General features: G+C 37.3%; 1 protein-coding gene across 5 annotated transcripts in view; it reads right to left on the reverse strand.

Annotated features, from left to right (window-relative positions):
- Positions 1-22,903, reverse strand: part of LOC148948425 (uncharacterized) — a 223,088-nt gene that overhangs the window by 14,844 nt on the left and 185,341 nt on the right. For 4 of the 5 annotated variants that reach the window (XM_089094350.1, XM_089094346.1, XM_089094348.1 and 1 more), the window contains one exon: positions 17,198-17,251. The exons of the other annotated variant lie outside the window; for it this stretch is intronic. In XM_089094350.1, coding sequence (XP_088950476.1) covers positions 17,198-17,251 — 54 coding nt within the window. The remainder of the gene's footprint in view (positions 1-17,197; positions 17,252-22,903) is intronic. 5 annotated transcript variants of the gene reach the window in all.

Consider the following 22,903-nt stretch of genomic DNA (forward strand, 5'->3'; position numbering starts at 1 on the left):
CTTCTATATCTTTCAGTGCAAACTCTTATTGGGGCAAGAAGGGGGATTTTTGTTGACACAGAACGCGGGAGGCGGGGTCGAAAGGGTGAATATTAACCAGAGAAAAGGGGTGTTGTTCGAGGGTTATGAAGGGCATTATTAGCAAAACGCAAGGTAATTTTTGCTCTCCTTTCCTTAAGGGTGACAAGATTAGCTCTCCTAAGAAGAGAAATATAAGGTACTTAACCCTCATTGAAGATAATTCTTAGGCACCTTTTTTGGAGTGCCTCTATTCTGTCCGAGAATTCAATGGAAATGCCAGGATGCCGAACAGGACAGGCGTACTCAAGGGTTGGGCGTACAAATGACACGAAAATCCTCAAACAATGTAATTTAGTGTACTTAAAGTTTTTAGGGATTTTAAGGAGGGAAATTACGGCATTTGCACGTTTTAAAATGTCATTGATATGACAATCCGATTTTAAGTCGCTTGAGATGGTAACGCCCAGTAATTTCATAGTGGTAACAGACATTTGAGGGGGGATGGGACAGGAGAAGAAGGGGGAGTTTTACGGAAATTAATAGTAAGAACAGTTGACTTTAAAGGGTTGACTTTCATATCATCAGTAAGAGCTTCGGCTGATATCGATTCCAAGATGTCCATTGGGTTGCCTTTTAAATTTATGGAACATGTCTCTAAGACAGTTAGATCATCAACGAATTTCCAGATGGCGAGATATGATTCAGTTCACCTTCCGCCCTCAATATTCCCTGAAAATTCCCCCTTTACACCGTTCATTATCGTTAGGTACAGGTGTAATGGTAGTCCCAGTAATAGCATTAGTAGTAGTATTAATAGTAATAGCACTAGTGCTAGTAGCAGCAGTAGTATTAATATAGTATCAGTAATATAGTATATCAGTATTCATCGGTCATTCAGAGCGATAACACCTATTAGTTTAAAACAGTTAATACACAACACAGTGCGCAAGGACGGGGAGAAGTTAGCCACTCCCCCCAGCATAGCAGCGTCTCCGGATAAAGATTCATTTCTTTGACAACTGAAGAAGAGAGCGCTACAAAGCTGTGTCCCGGGCTAAAGCGGGACGCAACGAATAAACTCTACTGCCGGAGAATATTACTGGCAGAGTTAAGGTGGCACTACTGAAAAAATACAAATGAATGTGCGTTGTCAGTTTAATATAGATATACTGGTATTTAGTGATCAAAATTAGACCCCGGCGCCGCGCCGGCGGATCGACCGAACGCCGCCGCCGAAAGGCCCGGTCGAACGCCACCGGCGTGCCGCAGGCACGCCGCCACCGACAGAGACGCCGGCGTTCGGTCGACTTTAAATTAATTTTGCGACAATTCTTTGTTGCATCAACCGCAAAGTTGGAGCTTTTCCTTCTCGTGTGGTTTAGTATTTCGATTTTCCTGATTAGAAATCAAGCAGGGCTTGCACTATCTCCGAATTTTCGGGTATTTCCCCGAAAATATATGTGTCACCCCGAAAAAAATTTGGTTCCCCGAATCCCCGAAAATCACGGTGCCACCCCAAGCGATTTATCACCAGTGACTTTCCCTGCCAAATATTACTTTGTATGCCATAATTCTTCACTACTCTCTTGTTCATTAATTTTTGTCTCTTTTGTTACTTTGCATAAAAACCAGACAGATGCAATATCCAATTGCAAATATCGTAATATACACAGCTCTTCATATGTTGACAAAAAACAGTATCGTCTTTATGAAATGAGTTTAAATCATTTCGAATGTAGTTTCCCAATCGTTATTTCTAACGTCGTTCGTAGTCAAGAATTTTATTTTCAAGTTGAATAGAATTACAGAACGCATTCATTACTATACAGATTCAGCCTTCAGTTGGATTTTGAAATTGACAGCCGACAGATTGTTTCTACAGCTGAATTGTAAGTTTGTAGTTGTTTTTTTTTGCTGTTTTTAGATAAGATTCTCTTAATGTTTAATACTCAATTGTTGAATGCATGATAGAAAATACAATCTTCTTTCTGAAACTTTTTACCCCCCCCCCAAAAAAAACTTCTATTGAGGCAAAATTTAGCTATAAACTAGCATTGTACAAGGTTGGGGAATAAAAGATTGAACTGTAAGTTATCCCAAAAATATGATTCAAAAATAAACTCCAAATTATTGCCTATAGGGGGGGATAGGGGGCTACCATTTTTAAATGATGATACCTCATTTTTGTTTATTGAAAGAAGGGATGCTAAAAAGATAAATTTTTTTTCATTTAAAGTGGAAACAGAAGAAAATGATATCAAATTACCTGGGAAACCATTGAAATATTTTGATAGACCCAGTGCCCCCCATTAAGACTTGTTCATTGTCTTGGGTATTTTGCGATTTCTCATAGGCTGATGGCCTAATTTGGCTTTTGTGTGTGCTCCCTTTTAATTAGATTCTTTGGATCTTATTGAATGCCACGGCAAATCTTTGACTCAGTTTTCCGAAAATTTGAGGTATATCTGAATAATTTCGACATATTTGTTGTTGTCTTTGTACCCCTTTACTCATACCCTCAATTTTTTTCAAGAAACACTAAGCTGTTTAACGTTATTTTGCGTGTTTGTTTGAGCCATATAGTGACCTAGTTAATTATTAAGTAACTTATTTTTCTAATGAAAGCTGACACGGTATCCTATCAAGGTGGTATCCAGAGAGGAGGGTAGGGGGGTATTACATTTAAATGATATCTCGAAATTTTTTTTATTAAAAGCAGGGATCCCAAAAAGTTATTTTTTTTTAATTTAAAGCAGATACGGCATTTTATCAAGGTGGTATCCAGAGGGGGGGGGGGTAGTGAGCTATCATATTTAAATGATAATACCTCGATTTTTTTTTGAAAGCAGGGATGCCAATAAGTTATTTTTTTTTATTTAAAGCAGAGACAGTATCCTATCAAGATAGTATCCAGAGGGGGGGGGGAGCATAGGGAGTTATTATATTTAAGTGATAGTACCTTGATTTTTTTTATTGAAAACAGGGATGCCAAAAAGTTGAAAAGTTGACAAAAATTAACAAGATTTTCGTGAGTTATACTTGATGCAGCACTAGCGTGGTTTTATCGTCCTAAGGGAAAGGGACATATGCGTCCAAATCGTTTTTTTTTCTTATTGATGAAACGGGTTTAATTTGAAAACATTCATTCATAAGTACCAGGCAGATTCACACTAAAACGAATTGGTGTGACGAAAGCGATATCGACATCCCCACCTAACGTGGCGCTCGAGTTACAATGGCGCCCTTGGTCCAGTACTTAAGTTACATTAACAGGTCAGGTCATAATAAAAGCTTTCAATTTGGGAGGTTGAAGGAGGAGTCTTTGACAGTCTTATGACCTCAGGGTACTAGATGTTGCAACGTTCTTACGTATCTACAGTGGTTTAAAAAATTCGATCACCCCTAAATGATTACCAAAAATATGCACAAATATAACAAATGTAACATTTAGAATATTATAACACTTTTTTCAAAGCGTTGAAGAAAAGCAAAAAAGGCTAAATACCCCTAACTACGCTTGAAAGCTATTTTAAAAAGAAACTCTGTGGAGATTTCCATGTAAATCACCATAGCAGAAGCTTTGAGCCTGGGTGGGAATCAAAGAGCAATCTTTCAGTATTTTGACCACAGGTGGCTTATTGTTGCGACTTTCTTAAATTTGGTAATTTTTGTGAGGATTTGGAAATCAAAGCTTAAGATCAATAAATAATGCTAAGCGTCCTGACATTCCGCTTTGATTAAAAACGACGGACTAGGATACAAATACCAAAGTCTCCCTGGAGCTACTTCAATCTGCATATTATTTCACTAAGTTACATTTAAAACGGATAAGCTTTTCATTTTTTTTTACCACAAAATAGCTGCCACTGAATTTTTCTGCATACCGAATAAACCAGTAAGTGTTTTTTGTTTCATAGTAATTCTCATAGTGTTCTCATGTGAAGTGTTCATCATGTATTTTTCAATTTGATAAATTTACTCCTTTTAGATGCAGTTTATAATTTGACTAATATTAGGTATTTATCAATTTATAATTTGGAATGAATCCCCAAAAGAAAAAAACATATAATATCCAAAAGAGCAGCCAAAAGCAATAAAAAAAAGCAGCAGTTCAGCCTTAGCCTATATGACATATATTCTATAAAGAAGCCAAAAAACTTTAAAGTACATTTTTTTTAAACTGTAATTAAAAACCAGTTACAGGAAGTCTTCTTAAGAATCCAAAAGAGCAAAAAAAAAAAACGAAAAAACACTCAATATCAAAGTCACCCATTTCAAATGTTTTAAAGGTGACAAAACAGATATAGGCAAAGGGCGTGATGAAACTATTAAGCTTACAAGCTCAGAGTTATTTTAAAAGTTTTTACCCAGATAACAGACAAATTTTGCGATACGGTAGTTGAAGTTTTTTATGCAGTAATGCACGATGAAAAAAAATTACTTATTTTGATAATTATTTATGTTAAGAATACATGGCTAATAGATACTTCAACTATTCGTATTATGCAAGGGTTCTGAAACGCTACAGCCATTTTGTTTCTACCACATTTCTACTTCTCTTGATGAATAACGAATAAGACCAGTTTCCAGCCAGCGACTTGTGAATTTTTGAACTCATGAATAGGCTCGAATCTGTTGTAAATTTAAGCATGTGATTTGAGAAAGACTGATGAAAACATTAATGTTTGCGGTCAACATTGATCACGCCGGCGGCGCGCCGCCGACATCTTACCGGCGGCGCGGCGTGCTGTTTTTGGCCCCGCCGCCGCCGGTCTTCCCTCATTGGCGCGGCACCGGGGTCTAATCAAAATGTTAATATTATTTGATTTATTTAAGTTATAAAAGTAAAAACATTAAATTTTTTTAGTAAAGTGCAAATTTTGTTCTGGTCTTGGGAAGGCATAGGGGTTTTGCGCCCAACTTATGTTAATTTCTGCTCGTTTTGAGTTTTACTCGGTTATTTATTGTAATTTCTGTTCGTTTTGGGTTTCATTTATATATGGATGCTGATTGGTGGTAGTTTCACGCTTGGTAGATTATTTGATTTTATTTTTGCTCATTTTTTGTTTAATTGAGTTCTTTACTTTTCTTTGAAAAACTTATTGTGTGGAAAAAGTTTTTTTTTAATTAATCCGGTATAGAGGCAAAAATGAATAGTTTTATTAAACAGCTAGATACAACAAAATCAGAAATTTCAAGCGATCTAGCAGAAATGAGGAACAAAGTCAGGGAGTCTACACTGAAAATTGACTCATTGGAGGCAGAAATAAAGTGTTATAACCTCGTGTTTTACAATTTCCCGGTGACTGGTCCGTCCCAGTCGATTTTGAAGGATGAGCTTTGCGAGTTTCTTAGCAGGTGCCTCCCGAACCTACAGCTTTCTCGGAGGGACATAAAGGATGCTTTCCGCCTGAGATTAGGCCCAGTAACAGTTAAGTGGCACGACTTGGAAATACGAAATGCGGTTCTCAGGAAAAGTTTTGTATTGAAACAGAACGGCGTAGGGGTTGCTCCAGACTACACTACGCATCAACGCGAGGCTAGAAAAAAATTAAAGCCAGTGTTGTCCCAAGCCCTTGTAAAAGGTCAAAATGCGCGGCTTAAAGGAAATAGGCTTATCATTGAAGGTAAAACGTACACATACGACCGTGAATGCCAAAAAGTAAAAGAAATGACGGTAAGCCACCCAATTAGGCCCCCTAATCCAACACAAAGTAGATCAGAGATCAGGGGTATAAATGCCGCTAATGTGAATGAAAATAACCAGAACTCAGTCCAGAATTGCCCTTCAGATCAGTCGGACTGTTCTGGTAATGAAAGTGACACGAACACGATAGTTGAAAGAAACAGCAACTTCCCGAAAACAGTAGGAACAGAGAAAGGTCGTAAAAGCAGCAAGATTAGCCCCGTCGACAATACTCACAGTCGCGCCGCTAGAAATGTACGGTAAAAAAACGATGACCCATTGACAAGCCGGGTTATTGAAGGGAATTGGCCACCAATTTACAGACAAAACACACGCCCGTTCAGGCAGCTACAGAAAAATCAGCCTTGGCAGTACAGGGGTATTAATAGACCTAGGAGCAACGATTATTACCGGTTAGCTTACCCCCCGAGTGATTACGGAGCCCAATAGGATTGGCAAGGCCATACACAAACCCTGAAGTTTGTATCTTGGGATGTACAGGGCATAAAAAATAAGTTAAGTTCTGTGGAAAGTGAGTTGTCAAATTTTGACTTAGTAGCATTAATAGAAACCTGGCATTGCCCTAGTGAAACTCCAAAAGTAAGAGGTTTTAATGTGGAAAGTGTATCGCGGGAGTTACCTTTGAACAATCGTAATTTTGGAGGCCTTGTAGTGTTGATAAATGATGAGTCTTCCAAAAGTTATACAAAGCTGAAAGGTAAATCAGAAAATGTTATTTGGATTAGATTAGAATGTTTAGATGGACTGTGTATTGTAATAGGATCGATTTATATTCCGCCTCAAAATAGCTCGTACCGAAATGAAGATACGTGGAATTTGTTGGTAAAAGAAATAGCTCATTTTGAAAATGAGCTCATTTTGAAAAAAGAGCTCATTTTGAAAATGATAGATTGATATTAATGGGTGATTTTAATGCTTATACTAGTGATGAAGTTGAACTAAAAGATGTGTTAATTCCAAGTATTCCGTCAGCAGTCCCAGCCGTCCACAGGATTCCCAGAGCTAGCAGGGATGAAAAAAGAAGAATAAATCAATGGGGAAGAAGGTTGCTGACACTGTGCGCAGAATCGGGTTTGATGATTGGAAGTGGAAGATTTGGAAAGGATAAAAATCGGGGTGAGTTTATCTGCGTATCTGGGGCTAAAGCAAGTTTAATAGATTATGTTTTGTTGGATATTCGCTTGCATCCGAATTACCTTAATGTGGATGTGCTTAAGCTAGTAGGATCGGACCATCTACCGCTATTTTTAGAAATTAGATCAAGGAGTGCTCCCCATAGGAGGGATATTTCAAGGGAAAGTCGTATTTATAATAAAAATGTTACACGTCAGATACCTAGAGAATGGTCTACAGAGGAAAATTTTAAATTAAGTGAAGCGTTTCCCGAGGATGAAGTAGCTATAAGGCTAAGTGATTTAGAGAAGATAAATAAGCAAAATAGATTAATAGAAGAGTTCACAGAGATTTTACATGAAATAGCAGGCCCAGTTCTAGGAAATAAAAGAGGTTGTAAGGATATAGAATTTTTTTGATGAGGAATGTAGAATAAAAAAAAAATTAGAATTGATTAAAGAATTGGAGATTTTGAGGGAAGAGGAAAAGGAGGAAAATAGACTTAGACTAGTAACAAGGTTTAAAAATGTTCGCCGGGAGTATAAACGCCTTTTAAAACAGAAGAAGAGACTGGCTATTCAAAAAGGTAAGGAGGAGCTGATCCAGTTTTATGAAACGAGCGATATGCGGTCTTTCTGGAGATTAATTAAAAAAACTTTTTCCACAAAATAGGTTTTTCAAAGAAAAGTAAAGAACTCCATTAAACAAAAAATGAGCAAAAATCAAATCAAATAATCTACCAAGAGTGAAACTACCACAAATCAGCATCGATAAATAAATGATACCAAAACGAACAGAAATTACAATAAATAACCGAGTCAAACTCAAAACGAGCAGAAATTAACATGAGTTGGGCTCAAAACCCCTATGCCTTCCCAAGGCCACAACATAATTTGCACTTTACTGAAAAATTATAAATGTTTTTACTTTTATAACTTTAAAAAATCAAATAATACTAACATTTTGATTACTACATATCAATATATGTATATTAAACTGACAATGCACATTCATTTGTATTTTGTTCAGTAAAGTGCAAATTATTTTCTGGCCTTGGGAAGGCATAGGGGTTTTGAGCCCAACTTTTCTATCTGGAAATCAACTACGCTGAACAAAATGGTTATCTCAAAATTTTGATTGGACGTGTTTCAGGAAATGGTGGGCGTGGAGGGGGTGTTACTTGCCTTCCAATCACTTTCGACTATTAAAAAGGGCACAAGCCACTCTAATTTCCAATTGAATGATCCCTTTTCTAAGTTTCTACGACAACTTCTTCGATACGAAGTGTCCTGCTCTAAAGGAAAAAAAAATAAATGATACATATGCCAATATCGTTCTCATATGCCCTCAGGGTATAACTTAAAACCCTCGCCCCAAGAGTTGTGGGGGAGTGTCCTCCACAAAAACATATTTTCTATCATGAAATCAACAACGCTGAACAAAATGGCTATCTCAAAATTTTGATTGGATGTGTTTGGGGGAATGATGGGCGTGGGGGGGGGGGGCTAGTTGCCCTCAAAACACTTTTGACTAAAAAAAAGGGCACTAGCCCTTCGAATTTCCAATCGAAGGAGCATTTTTTGAAGTTTCTACGACAACGCCTTCAATAAAAACCTTACATACCCCCAGGGCATAACTTAAAACCCTTACCCCGAGGGCTGTGGGGGATTGTCCTCCTCAAAATCATATTTTCTATCTGGAAATCAACTACGCTGAACAAAATGGATACCTCAAAATTTTGATTGGATGTGTTTGGGGGAATGATGGGCGTGGGGGGGGGCTAGTTGCCCTCCAATCACTTTCGACTGTTAAAAAAGGGCACTAACCACCCCAATTTCCAATCGAATGAGCCCTTTTCGAAGTTTCTACGACAACTCCTTCGATAGGAAGTGCCTGTCGAAGAAAGAAGGAGAAAAAAAAACACATGTGGCCACATCGTTCTTTACTTGAAATGATAAAAAAAGGGGCCGCCATAGCCCAGCCAAAAGTACCAGACCCGAAAACATGACCGACATACTACAACGACTCAGTTCAGGAAGACTATTCGTTTGACTGCTGGTTCAGCGACGAATTATCGAATACAGAGAATGAGATCAGCCTCCCACTGAAAGAACACGATTATGATCTGATAAAACCCGCGTCGAAAGAAGATATCGAAGAATGCATAAGCGCCATGGAAGGTGGATCAGCACCTGGTAGCGATGGAGTCCCAACAAAGATCTTGAAACAATTCCAACTTTTATGTATGCCCATCTTCTTGGCTATCTTCAACTCAGTTCTGGCTTCTGGAGAATGGCCCTCGCAGTGGAAAACATCCTTGATTTTGCCGCTATTCAAAAAGGGAGACCCAGCGGATCACAGTAATTATCAACCGATATCTTTAGTACATAGCATTAGCAAAATATTAGAAAGAATACTAGATGCTAGATTAGCTCATTGGTTAGAAAAATATAGGGTTTTGAAGGAGGAGCAGGCAGGGTTTCGAGATGGATATAATACTATTGATAGGGTCTTAGTCCTACAGGCGCTTGTAGAGAAATATGCAAAAGGGAAGAATAGGTTGTACGTTGCATTTTTAGATCTAGAAAAGGCCTTCGACAGTATTGATAGGATTTTCCTGTGCTTAGAACTGTTAAAGGTAGGCTTACCAAGACTTTTCGTCAGGATATTAGCTGATATGTATAGAAAGACATTTGGTATAGTCAAAGTTTTAGGGAAGGGACTATCGCCACCGTTTGAAATTAGAAAAGGAGTAAAACAGGGTAGTAGTATTTCGCCTAAGTTGTTCACGTTGTATATAAATGATATTGTTGACCATTTTAAAAAGGTATGTGCCCCTACGGTGTCACTAAGGAACCTGAAGTTATCTCAGTTGCTTTTTGCTGATGATGCGGTGTTGATAGGCAAGTCACCAGAGAAGCTCCAAATCTTATTGAGTATATTAGAAGAATATTTAGATAGAAAGAAACTAGAGTTGAATATCAAAAAGACTGATACAGTGGTTTTTAGAGGAATTCGTGTGAATAATGATGATCTAAAAGTAGAATTTTATTATAAAGGTGAAAAAGTAAAAGAGAGCGAAAATTTTAAATATTTGGAAGTAACACTTTCAGCAAAAGGAGGATGGAAAGGTCATGTAAAAGAGATGATTAAAAGAGGGAAAGCAGTTTCAGCTGCGATTTTACGTAATTAGAGGCTTTCAAGTACAAAAGATCTAAAAATGCATAAATATGTTTTTAATTCTAAAGTTTTACCTACTATCGATTACAAAGCTGAACTCTGGGTGTATAACCGACAGCACATTTGGAATCAATTCAGCTGCAACACTTTAAAAGACTAATTGGTCTTCACGTAACGACCCACAATCAGGCAATAAAAGGTGACCTAGGAATATTTTCGCTGAGAATGAGTAGATTAGCACAGATGATCTGGCACTGGTTAAAAGTTCTAAGTCTGCCAGAAGATAGGTTAGCAAAAGCATCTTATGTGGAGATGCTACGGTCTAAACGTAAAAGATCGTGGCCGTATCAAATAAATTTTTTTTTAGATGGATTAGGATTATCCTATATTTGGAATGAGGGGCTAGGACCCTCAGATCAGGGTGAACCATTTTTGGCTAGGATTATAGACCCAGGCAGTTAAAACATCTGAAACATTGAAATTTTATTCCCAAGTAAAAGAGATATTTGGATTTGAATATTATTTTTAACTAGGATTACCAGGGGAGACATTGAGGACTTGGTTTCGGATCCGAGCGAATTGCCTGCCACTAAAAAATAGAAAAAGAGTATGTGAAAGAAAAAGGGTGGCCCCAGATGCAGCTGCAGATTACTCTTGCCCCAGATGTAACCTAGGTATTGAGGATGTGGCCCATATTCTCGCCGAGTGCCAGCAACTTTATCTATTAAGGGTAAAGTATTTTGAGGGTGGTAAGTTGGAGTTCCCGGGTATCCTGAAAACGACTGTAAAAAGGACAATCAAGCAGTTATGTGAATATGTACATGAAGCGTTGACAACAATGAGTGAAACTTAATATTTATGTTATTTTTCTTGTGGAATGTAATTAAGAATAATGTTCTATATGGCCTGTTTTTTTGGCTTATAATAAATTATTATTATTATTATTATATTGCCTTTTGGTCAGCTGAAGATTCCTCTCATCAAGTTTTAGAAGTTTCAACTTAATACAATTAGCTGTTGCTATCCCATTATATTCTTTTAGCCGATATATCCTTTTGATAACCTATATGTTCATGTAGCTGCTTAATTTTCATCTTAATACTTTTAGCTTACAAGTGGTTGCAATAGAAGTAGCAGTTGAACTAGTAGTAATAGTAGTTGTCTTATTAGCATTAGTAGTAAATGTAGTTAAAATAGTAATAACATTAGCAGTAGCGTGCACAGGACCGGATTAAAGCTTTGACGCTTAAGAACCAAGCGTTTCTGCCGCTCCGTTTTTGTAAGATTTTCGGGGTTATTTCCAAAAATTCGGGGCTCACGGAAGCAATTAACGGAACACACCTGATAAGCGAAAAATGATGAAAGAGAGGGGTAATACCGAACTCTCAGCTACCATTCTTAGGAGACATCTGACAGTTTATAAGTGACCATGGAATTCCTGTGTTGTTTTCAAGTCACTTTTCTGTGAATAGGCAGCGTGGCGGCAGAGTACACCTGGCGACGATAAATCACATCAGTCCAGTTTTTGTCAGGAAAAAATTACTCAGTGATAATCTATTGCTCCCCCTGGCATTATGCGCCCCTAGGTCCCGGCCTAGGGATCTGGTGGTAAATCCAGGCTTGAGCGTGCACATATTTCCTTTTGGTGAATTGACTTTCCCTTTAAGCACTCTTTGAAAGCTCCAAATTAATACACAAATCCTTTTTTGAGATACGCCATTTTGAAAATCTGCATGCACATAGTGTCTTTTTATTTAGTTCAAGTTCCACCTAAAATACCCCATTCTGTCAAATTTTCAACTTGATTAGCGTAGCCTTAATATTACCAGTTTAATAGTAGCAGAGGTCGTAGTAGGAGCAGTAGTAGTGATAATAGTGTTGACTTAGTAGTAGTAGCAACAGTAGTAGCGGCAGTATTAATAGCAGTAGTAGCAGGTAGATGCCCCAGAAGTTTCATCTTGATACGCTAAGCTGTTCAAAAAAAAATTGCTGATACACGCGTATCAGCAATCTATATGTTATTGCAAGTTACCAATTGTTAAAATTTAAGGTTTTTATAGAAGAAATGGTCGTAAAAACTTTAAAGGAGGCTCATTCGATTGGAAATTGAAAGTTCAAGTTCAATTTCGAAGAATCAATTGTAATCACAGGACAATCAGCCTTTCCATCTTAACCGACATCCCCCCTAAGCATGGGCACTGTTTCTGTTTTCTGTTCTGTTTTAAAGTACCTGTTTCTGTTCTGTTCTTACAAAAAAACAGAAACAGAACAGAAAAAGATGACCTGTTTTCTATTTACCTGTTCTGTTCTGTTTCTGTTTTCACAATAAGTATTTTGTCCTATTTCTGTTTTTTTTCTAACTGTTTTCCTTCCGTTCTCGATTTCACTTAACTTCTTCGAGAATGAGATATTAAGAAATTTCGAACTTGCAAAATAGTGTTTTAAATCGTAATTTGAAATTTTGAAGAGGTGCGGTTACGCCCCATACAGATTTTGAAATTGGAGCGCTAATATAAAGAAGAAGCAAGTAAAATGATGGCACTCAGTGTGTCTAACATATCAAATGTGCCGCTAGATTGTTTAAGCAAGGCAAAATTAGGGCTTAGGAGTCAGATGAGAGTAGGTAGGTGTGTAAATGAGAGAACGGTAAAGGTGCAGTTTTGTTCCACTAAAACAATTTATTTTTGTGTATATTATTCAGTCAATTGAGCAACAAAATTGCATAGATACTGTTTAGGTGAAGCAGGATTCAAACAAAACACTTATTACTGTATATTCTGGTTCTATTGGTAGGGCCTCTGTATCCTACATTACATGGGAAGTAATCTGCACCTTTAACCGGGAAAACTTTAGTTCAACGGTTTTTATGGAATTTATGCTGCTAGATAACAGTGATTTGCTATGATTACCATACTAGCCTATACATGATAAATACCGATTATTAATTGCAAATTTTCTTAAATGTTTAGTCAGAGAGGAATGTAAATGTATTGAAGTCTTGTCCAGTAGAAATATATGTTTTTGCTGGCACATTTTATTGCATAAACATAAGAACATATACTTTTTCAAGATGCCAAATATACTTTTTCAACCGTCTCTAAATATAATCAATGGAAACCCTTTCGGGGAAAAGCCTAGAGTCGAAACAGTCGAAACTAGCTGATTCTAGCTCTTTGGCCTTGCTGGCCAAGTCTTATAAAATGCTGATACACTTTTCTCACTCTGTAGAATAGCTTATCTTCCGGTGATTACGGTAATTTTTGCCACACAGCACAATAAATTTAAAAAAATGCCACTAAGCAGTATATCATTTCTTGTATCTGTCTCTTAAATACCTATTATGGACAAGTAAATTCCCGTAATCGCGCTGCCTAAGTAAAGAACGATGTTGCAACAAAGTACTTTTTTTTTTCCCCATACCAGGGCACTTCGTATCGAAGGAGTTGTCATAGAAACTTCAAAAAGGGCTAATTCAATTGGAAATTGGAGTGGCTAGTGCCCTTTTTAATAGTCAAAAGTGATTAAAGGGCAACTAGCCCCCCTCTCACGCCCACCTTTTCCCCAAACACATCCATTCAAAATTTTGAGATAGCCATTTTATTCAACGTCGTTTTAAGTTCTAGCAATTAGGTATTTGAGGATGACACCCCCCCCAGCCCTCAGGGCAAAGGTTGTAAGTTATGCCCTGGGGGCATATAAAGCTTTTATAGAACGCATTGTCGTAGAAACTTCAAAAAGGGCTCATTCGATGGGATTTTTAGTTAATTTGATTTGTTTTAATTTTTTTTTTTTTTCATGATATTTAATAAATAAGGGTTTATTCATCAACCAAAAATAACAAAATCCAGAAGCTAAGCTTGTAAAGGAGATCACTACCCCAACTAGGCCTAAAAAAAACAAAACAAAAAGAACAAAAAAATAATGAGAAAAAAAAAACTCACATAAAAATAACTAATAAGCGACTATACCACCCCTACTCAAAAAATCTCTTCAATGCTCAATATTCAACATATTAATCATTGTCCTTCTCAATCCATCAACCAAACACAAAAATCAAAAAAAAAAAACATTAGCAAACTAAAGGCAAAAGAGACCGGAGAACTGACTCACTCACTCCCATATACCCTATAACAATGTTCTTTTAACAGACTTCTAAATTCAGAAACATCCGTCACCTTCTTTATCCCTTCTGGCAGACTATTCCAAGCACGAGGGCTAACATGGCGAATACAAAACATTGACCTAGTTGTCACAGGCTTAGGTAGTCTGAATTCATTCGAACGTCTTAAACTATAAGAATGAAAACTAGAAACAGTCAGAAAAAAATCCTGAAAACAAATTTGTAGCATTTTATTCTGATGTTTAAAGATAAAAAAAACCTTACAAAACTTAATCAATCCGAAAAATTGAACAATGTGTAGTTCAGCATACCTTACTCTAACCGAGGAACGCTTATCATCTCCAGCAAGTACTCTTACAGCTTTATTCTGTAATACTCTAATCTGTGATAAATGACCCACAGACGTTGAAGGCCAATATACGATAAATCAAATACGGACGAATAAGGGAGAAATAAAGAATTCTGAGAACCGGTCTAGGGAAAGTACGCTTTAGCTTCCTTATAATTCTCAAATTTCGGGCAACTCTAGCTGCAATTTGATTAATATGGTCTTTGAAACTTAAGCACTCATCAACTATCACTCCAAGAAACTTCACTGCTCTGACACGTTCTATAGCATTCCCATCAAGTTCTAGTTTCTCTATCCAGGGATAGTAATTAACACTTCTCCCGTAAATCACAAATTGATTTTTCTTATGGTTTAATTTAAGTTTATTAACTCTCATCCATTTCTCTATTTGTTCCATTCCCTTTTTCAGAACTAGTAGAAGTTCTCTTTCTATCCTCGCAGCAACTGTAAAATGTGTATCGTCAGCAAAACTAGGAATTATAATTCTGTTACCGCGATCCCCTTTATCTGAAATATTTATATCTTCAATGCACCGGTAAATATCATTTACCTAAATCAAAAATAAAAAAGGTCCCAAAACTGACCCTTGAGGAATGCCAGCCTTGACTCTCTGCGGCCTAGAAATCTCACTTTCGATTTGAACAATCTGCATACGTTCAATCAGAAATGATCTAACAAGTTCCAAAAATTTTCCACGGATACCACAATTATCTAACTTCTTTACTAAAATTTCATAATCCACACAATTAAATGCTTTCATTATGTCAAGGAAAACGGATGCCACTTTAAGACCACGATCTAACTGATCATTAACAAATGTCGTCAAGAAGATCACTGCTTGCTCAGTTGACATTCCTTTCCTAAATCCAAACTGACCAGATCGAAAAAAAGACCTAGATTCTAGGAAATTAACCATTCTTACATTTATTAGTCTCTCTATTATTCTGGAAATAACACGCAGAAGCGAAATAGGCCTATAATTATCTAAATTCCCACTATCACCCCCTTTAAAAAGCGGTTTCACTTTCGCAATCTTCAGACTATCGGGGAAAATACCTGACTTAAAACACTCATTTATTAGCATTACCAACTGACTAGAAACTATAGGATAAATAACACGGAAAGCTTTCACAGTCATGAGATCCGATCCTGCTGCACTGTTTTTCATATTTTTAACCCCTTCACACAAATCACTTAAATAAACCGGCTTTAAATAAGCAGATACTTCGCTCTTATCAGGCAGGAATTGTGTAAAATCGCCATCCTCATCCAGGACTGGGATACTGGATCCTACATTAAGGCCCACATTAGAGAAATGCTCACAAACTGAATTACAGCTCACACTGTCCGGAAGCTCCGAGGGAGACCGACCAGGGTTTGTTACAGACTTTATAAGTTTCCAAGTCTTGCCTGAATTTCCCTCAGCTTCTTTAAACTTAAAAGCAAAATAATCCGCTTTAGCTTTCCGAAGGAGACAATTTAGCATGTTATTATATGCTTTATAATCATACCTAGAAGTTGTCCCTTTATTTTGGATCAATTCCTTATATAAATGGTTTCGCCTTCTCATACTTAAGAGTAGACTCTTAGTAATCCATGGTTTCTTTGCTGATTCATATCTGTAAACTCTTTTAGGTTTAACACATTTCTGAAGTAAACCTGTTAATGTCTCGTACCATTTTCCAAATTTCCTATTGATATCATATTCCTCTTGTAAAAAATTTAATTCAGTCTTATCAACTTCTAATTTAAAATGGGCAACAACCTCAGAATCAATAATAGGCCTAATGACATTACAACGATGTCCCTTATTCAACTGTAGGACGTGCGGTACTGTTATCATTACTCCCATATGATCTGAAACACTATTAACCACAACAGCAGGTGACTTATATTCAGTATTTACAAATATGTTATCCAATATTGACGCAGAATTCTCAGTAATTCTTGTGCAGATATTTATAGTAGGCTTCAGCCCGTAGCTAAGCATCATATCCAGAAACTCCTTAACTCTCTGACTAGAATGTAGACTTTTCAGATCAATATTGAAGTCACCACACACAAAACACGGCTGTCTTGTTCCACTCAACAGGTCCAGTTGCTCTTCTAACAGACTCAGAAATTCAACGAGGCTACTAGACGGAGGTCGATAAATAATAGCAAGAACACATTTAAAATTTTGCTTAGATACATTCACAACCATCGACTCAAACACCATTTCCTTATGTTTAGTAAGGGAAGGCATCGGCAAGACATTAAAATCACTCTTGATATATGCCGCTAAACCTCCATGTTGGTGCAGTTCCCTGTTTTTTAAAACCAGTTGGTAATTAGGAACTTCTAATAGGGATGACGTATGAGACTTCAACCATGTCTCAGTCAGGGCCAATACCTGTAAACCTTGAGTCTGCAGAACTTCCTCCAGGGGCTGAAAAGAAGTACTAATACCTTGGCAATTTAAGTGAAAAACCGAAAAGTCACTCGGGTCATAATCATTATTCAAATCCTGAAGGAACTTATAACGGGCATTCAAATATTCCTCACCAATACCATTACTATCAAATTCACGATGGAGTACCCCACCCCCAATATCTTCAATCCTGAGTGAATCATTCTCCAGCCCCTTCAACCTATTCCACTCTAAATTAACCATTATCAAAAATCATTTTGTGATGGATATGAGAAGGAAAAGGTTCAGTTAACTTACACTTATCATTTTCATCATTCGTTGAGTTGGTATCATCGCTTCCACACTTCGATCCTAAATAAAAAAAAGAAACATAAATATCATCATAAAATCTAAAAAACACTACTACTGTTTCCAGGCCTAGTATCAATGAAAGCCAAGACCAATCCATAAGAACTCCAAACACAACCCGGTACGCTCCGCACCGCGCAATACATTATACACCATTAATACTTTTTTCTCATTTTACTTTTTTACTTTATTCCATCCACAACATCTTTTTTTTTAAAAAAAGAAGAAAAAAAAACACGAGACAACATTACTTCATACCATTATGCTATCAAAAAAAAAAAAACAAAGAAGAAAAAAAAAACGCAACAAAATAATAACTCAAAACCATATTAGACTAAAATAATGAATATAAATATAAATATGACAACCAGCTTAGCATTGCATAGGCCCACCTCGAGGATTTATCGGCACTGACAATTCAGGAATCACGTCATTCACGGAGAAAGAAACACGCAGGCCATTTGGCCGAACAAAACAAAGGAGAGGTGGAACCGATTTTGTTACCCATGCTTGAATACCACAATCAGCAAGCTTTGATCTTTTTTCAATCAGCCGTTTTCTAATATCTCTCACAGCCGTAGGAGCATCATCACTAAGATAAATATCTTTATGACCGCAAACAGTCTTTCCATTAAGTTTTTTACTCTGTTTCAGAATCGTTATTTTTTCTTCTTTAGAACGAACAGTAACTTTAAAATATCTAAGCTCTTTTTTTACTTATGTAACAGCAAAATATGGGGTCTCGTTTACACCTAGTCCTTCTTCACAAACAGTTTTGAAAATCGCTTTAGCTTCCTCTTTATCATCGCAAGGTACATTCCAAACCACTATATTTTTCTCATTCATTCTATACTCACAATGCATTAACCCATTTTTCAACTGATTATTTTCTTCACGGAGAAACACTGACTCAGCTGTAACAACACTAATCTGTGATTTTACATTTATTATTTCATTCTCAGTAGCCGCCACATGGGTCTGGATCGTCAAAAATTGCTGCGATTGGCCAGATAGAGCTTCCTCAAGCGATTTGACCCGGGTTTCCAGAGATTTAAACTGGTCCGTGATACCGTCAAGCTTTTTTCCATTGTCTTTCACTATAGTTAGAATTTCAGAAAAGCTCCGAGCCAGCGTCGAAATTGACAAAGTCTCTCCATCCTTAGGTGAAGATGACGAATAATCATTTTGATCCTCTTCAAATGAGACTTCTTTACGGTTTCTTTCATTTCGCCCCATAAATAAGTAGCAATTAAAAAATGGACAAATAGTCTTACCTCAGCCAGCAACGATTGTTTATCCACGATGTTGCTAGCGTGCAGTGCTTTTAGTCGTTTGGCACGGCAAACACCTTTTCCAACGTCGGTAATCAAAGGCTCTGTTTAAAATAAATAAAATCCAATCCTCTTCTACTCCATGCGATTTTTCAGTTCAAAGCAATAATCACACACCAAAAAATTTTCTTTCATCAATTCAAAACATTAATCTCACAAGCTATTTCACTCTTCAGCCAAAACTACCGCAGGCACGGAGCGCCTAAGGTGTTACTCGTTCGGGGAATGAATCCTGACTGAAATTGAAATGGGTAGTGCCCTTTTTAATAGTCGAAAGTGATTGAAAGGCAACTAACACCCAGTCCACGCCCACCTTTTCCCCAAACACATCCAATCAAAATTTTGAGACAGCCCTTTATTCAACGTAGTTTTAAGCTCTAGAAATTAGGTCTTTGAGGATGACAATCCCCCACAGCACTCAGGGTAAGGGTTGTAAGTTATGCCCTGGGGGCATATAAAGTTTTTATAGAACGCATAGTCGTAGAAACTTCAAAAGGGCTCATTCGATTGGAAATTGAAATGGCTAGTGCCCTTTTCAATATTCGAAAGTGATTGGAAGGCAATTAACACCCTTCCGCGCCCAGAATTTCCCCAAACACATCCAATAAAAATTTTGAGATAGCCATTTTGTCCCACGCAGCTCAAAGTTCAGGAAATTATACCTTTGAGCAGGACACTTCCCCCACTGTCTTCAGGGCAAGGGTTATAAGTTATGCCCTGGGGGCATATAAGTTATTCTATTAAAATCTTTGTCGTAGAAACTTGAAAAAGGGCTCATTCGAATTGAAATTCAAAGGGCTAGTGCCCTTTTTGATAGTCGAAAGTGATTTGAGGCAACTAACCCCCTTCTCACGCCCACCTTTTCCCAAAAAATATCCAATCAAAATTTTTAGATAGCCATTTTATTCAATGTATTTGAAAGTTTTCGAAATTAGGTCTTTAAGGATGACAACTCCTCCCCCCACAACCCTCAGGGCAAGGGTTGTAAGTTATGCCCTGGGGGCATATAAGGTTTATTGAAAGCGTTGTCGTAGAGACTTCAAAAGGGCTCATACAATTGGAAATTGAAAGGGCTAGTGCCTTTTTTAATAGTTGAAAGTGATTGGATAGCGACTAACGCCCCTCTCACGCCCACCATTTTCCCAGACACATCCAATCAAAATTTTGAGATCCATTTTGTTCAACGTAGTCAAAAGTTCTAGATATTAGGTCATTTCGTATGATACCCCTTCAGAGCCCTCAGTGCAAGGGTTGTAAGTTATGCCCTGGGGGCATATAAGGTTTATATAGAAAGTTGTAGAAATTCCAAAAAGGGCTCATTTGATTGGAAATTGAAATGAACCTTCTTAATAGTCAAAACTGAGTGGAGAGTAATTAACCCCTACCCCCCAATGCCCACCATTTCCCCAAAAACATTCAATCAAAGTTTAGAGATAGCCATTTTGTTCAACGTAGTTGAAGGTTCTGGAAATCATGTATTTAGGGATGACGAGCCCCGCAGAGTCCCCAGGGCAAAGGTTGTAAGCTATGACCTGGGGGCATATACGGTTTTTATAGATAGAGTTGTCGTAAAACTTCAAAAGGTGCTCATTCAATGTGAAATTGAGAGGGCTAGTGCCCTTTTTAATAGTCGAAAGTGATTGGAGGGTAACTAACCCTCCTCTCACGCCCACCATTTCTCCAAACACATCCAACCAAAATTTTCCGATAGCCATTTTGTTCAACATAGTAGAAAGTTCAGGAAATTAGGTCCTTGAGAATGGCACCCCCCCAGCCCTCAGGGCAAGGGTTGTAATGCCCCCTCCAGGGCAAGGGTTGTAAGTTACGCCCTGGGGGCATATAAGGTTTTTATTGAATGTGATTGGAAGGCCAGAACAAAATTTGCACTTTACTGAAAAAAATACAAATGAATGGGCATTGGCAGTTTAATATACATATAATGATATTTAGTAATCAAAATATTAATATTATTTGATTTATTAAAGTTATAAAAGTAAAAACATTTATATTTTTTTCAGTAAAGTGCAAATTTTGTTCCGGCCTTGGGAAGGCATAGGTGTTTTGAGCCCAACTTATGTTGATTTCTGCTCGTCTTGAGTTTGACTCGGTTATTTATTGTAATTCCTGTTCGTTTTGGGTTTCGTTTATTTATCGATGCTGATTTGTGGTGGTTTCATGCTTGGTAGAATATTTGATTTTATTTTTGCTCATTTTTTGTTTAATGGAGTTCTTTACTTTTTTTTGAAAAACTTATTTTGTGGGAAAAGTTTTTTTTAATTAATTAACACTAAAAGCCCTACTGGGTCGTGGTTGATACACAATACACTTCAAAAATAATAAATGAAAATAACCTTATAATTCAAATTGTCTAAGCTTCTAGGAAACCGTAGTTAGGAGCTGTCATTTTGCTTTTATTTGCCGACAGGTTTTTTTGGCTCATTGCGCAAACGAAACCACTTAGGGGGAATTTGGCCCCTTTCCCCTAATTACGCTACTGAGGTGGAAGAGGTCAGATATTTGGGTGGAAGTGCAGTTTTAAAAATGGTAGGCTACTGGAAGGTGCTTCTAATTTTATGAAAAAATCTTAGAATCAACCTTTGTTTTAAGACAAGTATGATGTCTTATTCTAATAATGACTTGAATGTTTCAAAACATTTCTCTGGGTACCCTGCGGAAAAAAAGAAGCAAAGAAAATATTAGGTGCAACTTCTGAAGAGTGTCTCTAAAGGTTAAGGGAGTGTGCCATGATATTTATATATTATCTTAAAAGGAAGCACAAATGGATATGCACAAAGATAAAGTATACGCGGCTGGTGCAGAAAATAACAAACCCAAACCAACTAAAAAAATCTATCAAGTCAGGCTGCTTCCCTTGAGAGAGATCCAGATAGTATCTGTAAAATATCTCATAGGAGATAATAGCCTCCCCCAAAATAGGTTAAGTGAAAAAATAAATTTATTTTGAGTTATTCAAACGCAAAAATATCAAAAGAATTAAGCGAACTGTTAATCGCGCAAAAGTTGGTCGCGAAAAATGTAGAAATAGCAAAATCTATTCCAAGTGACACATAGGGCAATGGATTAGTGAAATCTGGAATAAGAAGAGCAGAGATACGACAGTTTTTTTTTATTTCCAATCGATCAAAACAAGCTGCTCCGCGGATGGTCTGCTGAAAAACCCTGTTAGGGACAAATTGCCACTTTCTGTGTTTGATAAGCCAGATATGACACAGCTTATTTAAAAAAACAACAGGGGCTTGAAAGCACCATTTGGGGGAACCGTCCATCGTCACATAAGTTTTGCTGCCAGAAAAAAGGAAGTTCAGAAGGCTGCTTTAAGATCTGCCACTCAGACTAGCTTCACTTTTCACTACTGGTCTGCAAAGGATCTTGCTTTATAGGTATCACTGCCTATTACCCCAGGAAGATGAAAAATGAGCAGAGATTTCACCACTATCTTTCAGATTTCAAGAGGCATAAGCATTCTCATACAACTACTAACATCCTTTCAGCAATCCAAGTTGCAATCAGGAAGTTTTCAATGACAGATAAAATGTTCCGTGTTGTGACTGATTCTGGGAACAATATCACCGAAGCCTGTAGGGTATGAGCACTTTCCTGAACTTCATGTTTTTACCATTGTCTTCATTCATCTGTTGCACGCGTTCTGGAATTTTCGTCCACTCGAAGCTTAGCCAATGACATCCCTCAAGAAGATTGCTTGGAATCCTTTGATGAAGTCGAAGATGTCGATCCAACTGTTGAAAACGTTTCAGACGGTCTTTCTGTTCCTTGTTCTGAAAACTCCGGAAATGAAGATACGCTTGCTGAAAAATCTGAATAAACTGATGCAGTGTCTAAAAACGAGGGTGGTAAAAGTAATGGAGAAAAAGAGTGGGGAGCTGGGAGTCTGTCGAAAAATGAGGTTGCAACACAGGCTATCCGATCCGAAGACACGTTACAATTGCTCAAACATTGATAGTCGAGGTTGTCACTACCCCTTTTCCTTTTGGAATGGACCATGAAAACGTACCTAAATAATCAAAAGCATTCCCACTCATATTTTTAAAACAAAAGTTTTATGTAGCAACACTTTCTATAATGAAGCAAGTGTATGGGTTGGAGAAAGTATTTTCTGCCACAAAGCGAAAGAAATTTCTGAGATAAGTTATCAAAAAGTACAATTGTTTTTATATTTGCATCCTTTTGAAAACCTATTTAAGAGAAGAGAATACTTCAAGAAAGTATTGTGTAGCAAAGACTAGCAAAGGGTCTAAGTTTCTTTGTAATTCAGAATTTGAGAAATTTCATTTTACTTGTTTGC

This window comes from Artemia sp. Qi Xiang Cuo, chromosome 9 (genome assembly GCF_049724085.1).
Source record: "Artemia sp. Qi Xiang Cuo chromosome 9, ASM4972408v1, whole genome shotgun sequence".
NCBI classification, from domain to species: Eukaryota; Metazoa; Arthropoda; class Branchiopoda; order Anostraca; family Artemiidae; genus Artemia; species Artemia sp. Qi Xiang Cuo.